Below are 8,564 nucleotides of genomic sequence, written 5' to 3'. Positions count from 1 at the left end.
TACTACCCTAAGGTAATCCTTAATACAGATTCTTAACTGTTCTTAGCCAGATTCATTCCTCATATCTTTTCAGAGGTATTCTAGGAACCTCCGCAATGATGGTTTCATCTCCGAAAACAGGGAGCTCTCTAGGACACACATGCATAGACAGTTCACATGGGAAGAATCCAATTCAAGGCTGACATCATTTGTTCATTCTCACTAGTGACTAAGGCCCCTGAACTTAGAACCAGAGCTTCAGAAATTTCCCCAAGTTCCCCCAGGTCTTTCAAGTGTCTGGGGAGGACCAGCCAAATAGGTCCCATCTCCCTCTGGTGGGAGGAAGCCACAGAAAACTCCAAGGCTAAGAGAATCTGTCCTTGACAAGGGACTAATGCTACATTTCTGAATTCTAGATGGTATTCAAGCAGCAATCCCATCCGACCTGCATGGCCCACCTTTACAGATAGGATCTTATGTCTAGTTATTTGTGGAACAGCTCCCTGGAAGCCACCAGAGTCTCTGGCTGCACACACATCCTGCCCTGGAATATCAACTGACGACTCAGCCTTAAACCCAGGTGGGCACATTTCCAATTTTTTTCTTTAAGAAAGAATAGAATTGATAACTAGGTACAACAAAGGAATACATAAATTTGCACTTGGGACTATTGCATAAAACATGATATTGCTTTTCTAAAAACTACTTAAAATTACTCTTTTTAGGTAAAGCAAAACAGACCAAAAATACTAAACAGAAACAGAAAGTCAAAGAGGAGGAAAAATAGTAAAAGGCAAAGGAAACAAGGGCCCCAAAAGAAAAAGTCAGTAAAAACAATACAAAGCTTTTTGCTTTTAATCATTTCCAGACTATTCTTCCCTATCAGCATCTACATTTTATGTATCTATAGATCATTACAATTCAGCTCCTCAACAAGATCTTAAACTTAGACAATCTGGCATCATGTTGTCAGATTTTGCCAATGTGTCAAAATAAAGCCATTTCAAAGGCTGAGAAAACAGCTTTTCATATTTTTTTCTGTTGGATCAACGTAAAACAGCACAGGTTTTGTACAGCATGGGAGGGGCTGTAAACCCAACTGCAGGGGTCAGGTTCAGATCATCTTTAGATGTTCCTGGGGGTGGCTGGAAGGTAAATTTCTGCAGGAGGCTGGTAAAAGAGAGGAAGAGCTCCATTTTGGCAAGGTTCTCACCTGCACATGCTCTCCGACCTGGAAGGAAGCATAAGTAACAACAACAAAAAAAGGTTTTATTGGTTTCTTGAATATGTTCACATGGCTTCCCAATGTCCTATGGCCATGGAGAGGTCAGCACACTGAAAAGCAATGGCAGAGCATAGATACAGAATGAAATTAAAAGGCAGTAAAGGAATGCAGATGGATTATTTTTCTATTAGATGGCAGCAGATGTTCTAAATGTGAAAATAATGTCAAAAAGACATAAAATTAATGCCCAACAAATAGAGTAATGCCCCTCTTTTAAATATGTAGGCATCACCTTTCATTAGTTCTTTATATAGGAAAGACATGTGGGCAATATCCTCAAGTTGTTTGATTCCAGAGGATGGCAGTTAAAATATTGTAGGGTAAGGTGATAGCCCAGATGTTGATGGAACTGAGATCTGGATGGGGTGAGGAGGTTGATTCTCAGTTAGACATAGCCCAAAATAACTTCATTGGGATGCTTTTAGGCCTCCCTAGAGCACCCCTTCTGTACATCTAATTCTCTGCTCTTTGCAGGGAACTCAGTTCTCAGACACAGAATACATTAGAGATAGGCTTCTTGAAAAGGATGCTAATAAACATGCTGCTGGGGTACAATGGCATCAAGATGAAAATATATCCTGGTACCATTACTACGAAACCTCTGAAGCCTATCCCAGAATCTGATTAGTATTATCAGTGCCCCACTGAGAAAGGCCTTTACGTCCCATTGGCTGCAGACTATGGCTTTGGCTTAGCTTGAAGAGAGATTTCATAAGTGCCCTGTTGAACAGCGTCTCTGCCCCTGTGCTGTCAGTCAAGGGGAGGACATTACTGGCTCTGTCCTCCACTGCCCAGTTTACATTGAAATCAGGGCCAAACTACTGATTGTAGGTGAACTCAAGGGCTTGAACCACAAATGACTGAATTAGGTTCTTGCAGATGTGTTTCAAAAAATTAGTAATCAGGTTGCTACTTTTGCTTTGTTCTCATTTAAACTTAAAAGAATTTTTTAACTTTTTTAATTGTAACCCTGGTTTTATCTTGATTGAATTTATTTATGTCTAACACTCTTTTTATTATTTTATTTTATTTTATTTTGCTTTATTGTATTTTATGCTCTGCTCCATTGTTGTGACCTAAACATAATTCTTTTTACTTATAGAGTCAAACTAAGAATACCGAAAGCCTGCAGCCTCCTGAAGGCCAGAGTCAGCCAGGAAGGCTGCAAGACAAGATTCATCCTGGATTGCCAAAATGCAGATGTGGTGAGGCCAACATGGCAGGAATAACAGGAACTCAGGCGCAGAGTTGATGGGTCTCCAGAGTTTGGAAACAACAGACTAATCAGTCAATGAGTGGGGTTTTTTTGGTTTTTGTTTAATTGTATGGCATAGCATTTTGGTGATCAAGCTGCTTTTCTTGCTGGGAAATCCTTGTGAGGTCCAGCAGCCAGATGTGTAGATTGTTTAGCTGTGAAAAGTCACATTCCCCTGGGTGCACCTTGAGGAGGCTAGTCTACATTGCACTGAGTTGGGCTGAGAGAAAGTGACTGGCCCAAGGTCACCCAGCCGGCTTTCATGGCTAAGGTGGGACTAGAACTCACAGACTCCTGGTTTCTAGCCCAGCGCCTTAACCACTAGAACAAACTGGCTGACTTCAATGAGTGGTGAAGTCTGGCCACAAATGTTGCCCATTAGGTCTAAACTCTGTAAAATTAAGGCCTATGAAATTGAGCTTTTATCATTTGTTTTCTTTTCAAGTAAGGTGTGAAGGCTTGCCTATTAATGGATGCATGCTCACGCAGCAGAGAATCTTACCTGCAGAGAAAGGCAGGAATGCAGCGTTTTTTGCAAATTTTCCCTCAGAGTCAAGAAAATGCTCAGGGTAGAATTCATGAGGGTTCTCCCACTGAGATTCATCATGGAGCACAGATGTCAGCAATGGAGCAATGTGCATGCCCTAAACAACGAAAGGGAAAAAACTGTATGAAAAGGAGTATGTCCATTTAAGAGATTACTATATAAATTATATAATTTATTACAGTGAGTTTTTAAGAGTGTTATTGAGAAGTCAATAGTGGGCCTGGAGAAACACTCAAATTCAAAAATAAAAAAATAAAAAATATTACAACTACATTTTTAAAGGGGTATTGCAAATCCAGATATACTGCTATAAATACAGGGCCTAGAGAAATGGACAGGTTCAAAAAGTTGAAACATGAGGCATATTAATAGAATATCAGCTGGACCCCTGCTCAATAGCTATTAAACTGCATTTTGTTACCATGAAAATTCTACTTTACATTGTCCAAGAAAGACTAGATCTTGTATAATGCAGTGATTTCAGACTGATCACCCTGGGAATGAAGAAGCCTTTGAAAGTTATATCCCTGGTGGTTGCATGTGGCACATTGGTTGGAACAATTGGTTGCATGTGGCACATTGGTTGGAACAATGTCAGCAAACCTTTGAACTTCATGAATCACCGCATCGGTGTAAGGCATTCTGGCCCGGTGGTCTGTCCTTGGCTGTAGATCTCCAATCACCTTTGCAATTTCTTCTTGGACCTTCCCTGGGAGAACAAAACAGTATTATGTATCACCCCTCCAAATAGTCCCTCATGCATTGGTCACTTTATGAACTACAGTAATGGCTGTACATGTGGCCACCTTGAAGACCACTCAGAGGTTTCAGCTGGTCCACAATGTGGCAGAGGGGGCAGTGGTTTCCATGCCTCATTGTGCCCACATGAGCCCACTGGAGTAGCTGTAGTAGGCTTCTTAGTGCCATTCATATGCTGGTGACATTGGGCAAGTAGGCACACTTGGGGTCCATTTATGTCATCTAGTGGGACTCCAGGAAGAGTGCCTGCCCTTTGGAAAGATCCCACCCCCCCAGAGATACAGTTTTCTGCCACTCTGACGAAGTTCAGAAAACTACTGGAAACCAGGTTATTCTCCCGGCCTTGCGGTAGGTTGAGTTTGGAGACCTTGGTTGGGTGGCTTTTGGTTTTTGTTTGTCTTCAGGCCATTGATGAGTCTTTTTTTGCTTTTGCTTTTGCTTTTTTTCTTTTCTTTTTTGTCCTGTTTTTTTTTATCTGTAAGCTACCCAGAACCACCAGGTCTCAAGTAGCCCCAAAATTGCTGACTAAAAACAAAATAATAAATATTTGGAGAACTGGTGCTAAAGTCTGAAGGAACTTGGTCACACATTAGAGAAACAAAACAAATTAATATTTGAGGGAAATATTACAAAGATACAGAAAATATAATTAGTATAATTTTCAAATATAAAATTCAACGGAGTTTTTAACTTGCTTAAGTACATACAGAATATTTCATCGGCAGTATTAGAAGATAAGCCCATGAAGCCAAGTATGCTTGTAGTGCATATCTGGTGGTACAAATCTGTGATCTCCTGTGGGGTACTTGTAAGATTTTTTTGGGGGGGGGGTTAAATATTTTTTCCCCCACCTTTATTATTTTTATAAATAACTCAAGGCAGGGAACATGCCTAATACTCCTTCCTCCTCCTATTTCCCCCACAACAACAGTCCTGTGAGGTGAGTTGGGCTGAGAAAAGGTCACTGGCCCAAGGTCACCCAGCCGGCTTTCATGCCTAAGGCGGGACTAGAACTCACCGTCTCCTGATTGCTAGCCGGGAGCCGTACCCACTAGGCCAAACTGGCTCTCACATGCTAGAACGTTTTTCTCTTCTTTCTCCTTCTTTTATGAATATTTCCATCCAGCGAAGAGATGAACGAATGATTGACTATCAGCTTACAGCTTCAACCCACAGAGAGAATGAAATGTAAAGTGGAGCACAGAGAGATGTGTCAAAGTCTGATCACAACAGAAATACAGTACTCTTCACAGAAAGTCACTTCCCTCTTGCCTCATATTAGTGGGTATAGGGCAACTCCTGCTGCCCCCGGTTTTATTTGTTATTAATTTAATTTCTTCAGAGTTTTGCAAGTTCTTCTGTTATTTCCGATCGTGGATATAGCCGTTTTTTCTCTTTCTTTTTTGCTGTTATCATCCTCCTTTCCTTCCCTTTTCTGACGTGATATGTCAGAGGTTTCCCTGGTTTGTTTGCATTTCCAAAATATTTTATCTTCTTTTTGAAATGATCTGCCCATGTCACTGAGCAAATCTGCACTTCTGTGAGAGATGACGCGAGAGCCATAGAGATCCAGCACATGGGAATTCTTGAGTACACTTGGTGTCTTGCTGAATGAAACTTACCGTCTCTTCTTTTGGATTTCTTGATCTCCAAACATTGGTCAAGGCCACAATATCCATATTCTGAAGAACCTTTCCTGGAAGTTGTCCTCCTTTCTTTCCCTCTAGGGATGATGTGCCTAGATCAGATCTCGCACTTTATCCATGTCTCCTAGGATAATCATTTCCTTCTCTCAAATTAACATCCGGAAGAAGCCTCCATAGAATTGTTCCTTATCTGTCTTTGGAGTCTAAATGGATGCCAGTGTTAACATCTTACCTTCTTTTCTTAAGTTTGAGATCAAAGTTCTTCCTTCTTTAACTTTTAATTGTTTTAGTACTTCCCAGGAAGGTGATTTAAGATAAATTACTATTCTGTTTTTCTTTGTATTTCCTGATGTTGTATATTGCTGGCCTAGTTTTTTTTTGTTTCAACAAATTGACATTGACAAAGTTTTGTTTTCTGTGCGTTTCTTGCAGTCAAACAGGATTGGCTTTCAATGTTTTGAGTTTATTAAAATTCACTTTCATTTATGAGGTAAGTTTACTCTGTATATATTTAGTGAGATCAATGATGTCTTGTCTATTTGAAGGGAAAAAATATTCTTGCTTCATCTCTTTTCCCTTCATTCAAGTATCATTGACACCAAAAATCTTTGTTCTCTCATTTTTATATTTTTGGTTGCAAGCCAATCACAAGAAAGTCCTTACTTACTCTGAATTTCTGGGTGCTTCATCATTAGGAGGATGGCCCAGAGCAGACTGTTTGCAGATGTTTCTGTACCAGCACCAAATAGGTCACTTATAAGAGCTTTAAGGTTTTCATTATGGAAATATTTGCCATTTGTCATCTTCATATTCTCCTGAAGTGTATAAAGAAAACTCTAGTAAGGAAACTCAACCTACTCATGTAACCAATATTCTCAAAGGCTAAGAGGACGCTTCATGGGTGAGTACTATCCCCCCCACCCCCAAGAGGTTAGACTTGCCCCACCCCACTGGATTTCTATAAGGGAAACTCTAAGAAACAGTCCAGGCATAGCTTTAGTAGCTGCAGATTCTGAAATAAAGTAATGAGGAGGAAATGTCTAGAAACTGCTAGAAACTCGTTTCCTTCTACATTTCTGAAGGAAGGTTCTTAACCAACCTGCAGGAAGTTTATATGGAGCCACGTTTTAAAAATATGTAAAATAATCATCAATAATTCCAGGCATGTATAAAATAATCCATTACCTCTCTTTGCCGAACAAGAAATGAATCAATAAAACTCCTCCTGTCATTTTCATCAAGATCTTTGAGACGTTCTATGAAGGTGATCTGTATGAAATCATGCAACTCCTTTCTGTTATTCATTACTGTTTTATGAGAACCCAAAAGGAACCCCAGCATGGGAAATACATTATATATCTGAAAAAATGATGGAAAAAAAACCCATAAAAGCAATCAGTCTAAGCAACCAAATGCAAGCCCTAGTCAAGGAAACTATTGAGCACAGTTAGAGTTGCAGAGTATTCTCCAAAGATTAAAAAGATGGAAAAGGTATTTTCCGTGAAGGCTCCCACCCCTCCAACCTGAGTGCATTCACGAGAAATGTACAAGGAAGGGAGAGGAAGTGATGAAGCATGCATCATGGAGTCATGATGCTCAGAAGGGATCTGCATGCTCCCACGTGATGTTTCCATGCAACTCCGGTATGTAACGGTGGACTTTGAATCCTGATAGCATCATGTTCATGTTGCCTTTTGGATGGGACCTTGCTGCAGATGCCCATGAGAAGCAACATGCTTTGCTTTGCAATAAAGCTTGAATGCCACACATTCTGCTGTGTTTTTTTCATGACATTCTTTTCAAATGAAAACTTAGCTTACCAACAAAACAGGAGTTGCTGAAAGCTGGACGTTTTCCCTCATTAGCTTTAGTAGTCTTAGAAATGTGGCATCTTCATAGTCATAGCGTGTGATGGTTGCCTTATTCTACAAAAACACAGACTCACCAGCCAGGGCTAAGGATATCTGGTTTATTGAGAATAGAATGCAGACATGGAGAAAGACGGGAATGAGCACATGGTGTGCGAGGTAGCCGGTAAATACCCGCGGTGCGGACCCGATCCTTCCCCACCCCCCATGGTCCCAAAGTCCTGCCCGACGGCGAATCCGGGGTCCCAATGGGCGATCAGGGGGCAATTCCGGAGTCTCGATGGGCGATCAGGGGGATTAGTGCTGATTACCTCTGTCCTCTTCCTGTGTCCAGAGCAGGTGTGTCCCCGTGGTAATGCAGAGATGTCAGGGAGATAGGATGATGGCTTCCCGGGTCAGGGCAAAGGTATGGCTCCTTGTCCCTTATCTGCATTGTCCCTTAGTGCTTATAGGATTAGCACTGATTCCTTCCTCCCCTCTTCCCTTCACCGGGAAGGCATGTTCCCCGTTGTGATATATGTATACATCACAACGGGGAACATGACATAGCGCTTCCCAAATAGAATAGAAACTATGATGTTGGAAACAGCAGCCGTCATAATTGTTGTGACTCCAAATGATTTTCCTGGGCAACAAATAAATCAAAACAGAAGTGTGAACGAAACCAGGATTAAGTCTTCTCTTCAATACATTTTGACTGAAAGTCAGCTTATACAGTATAAAGGGCGTGTTTATCACAGAAACCTAGAGCTCAACTTTAGCATGTGTAATGAAGCAGAGGGATTTGATGCATGCCACAGAATATCAGAAGAGATTGCATTTTGAGTCTTCTATACTAAAATAAATAGATTGCTTTAAAGTCCCTTTCTGGCATCTTGGCGAAAACTAATGCATGCTCTCCTCAGTGTTAATAGGGACTACTGCATGTGGCATGAGGGCAAGTAAAGCTTGGAATCTCTTTAACCCCTTCTCTGTATCCCTATAAAGCAATATGCACAAGCCTTGATTGACCAAAGCCATAATGGACATGGAGGTAACTGTTTATGGACCATTGGTGATGGCCAAGCAATATGGAATCCGTGACTTGGAATGAAAGAGAAGTAAATTTTAAACAGCTTGAACTAATGAATAAAGGGAAGGAAGGAAGGAAAATTAGATCTATTATATGGGAGGTAGTTATAATAGATCTGAATGCAGATACTTATGGCGGTATCAAACCAGTAGT

General features: G+C 40.8%; 1 protein-coding gene across 1 annotated transcript; it reads right to left on the bottom strand.

The window, feature by feature from the left end:
• Positions 1-682: 682 nt before the first annotated feature.
• Positions 683-7,881, bottom strand: LOC134496199 (cytochrome P450 2K6-like). The gene is made up of 8 exons (XM_063301972.1): positions 7,870-7,881; positions 7,292-7,396; positions 6,657-6,830; positions 6,139-6,286; positions 3,638-3,775; positions 3,560-3,606; positions 3,022-3,163; positions 683-1,210 (listed from the first exon to the last, which is right to left on the bottom strand). Exons 1-8 carry the CDS (start codon positions 7,879-7,881, stop codon positions 1,026-1,028), a joined length of 951 nt encoding a protein of 316 aa, XP_063158042.1. The 3' UTR covers positions 683-1,025.
• Between the last annotated feature and the right edge of the window lie 683 nt (positions 7,882-8,564).

The sequence above is a fragment of the Candoia aspera genome, chromosome 1 (genome assembly GCF_035149785.1).
Source record: "Candoia aspera isolate rCanAsp1 chromosome 1, rCanAsp1.hap2, whole genome shotgun sequence".
Classification (NCBI taxonomy): Eukaryota; Metazoa; Chordata; class Lepidosauria; order Squamata; family Boidae; genus Candoia; species Candoia aspera.
This window is presented reverse-complemented; position numbering and strand designations above follow the sequence as displayed.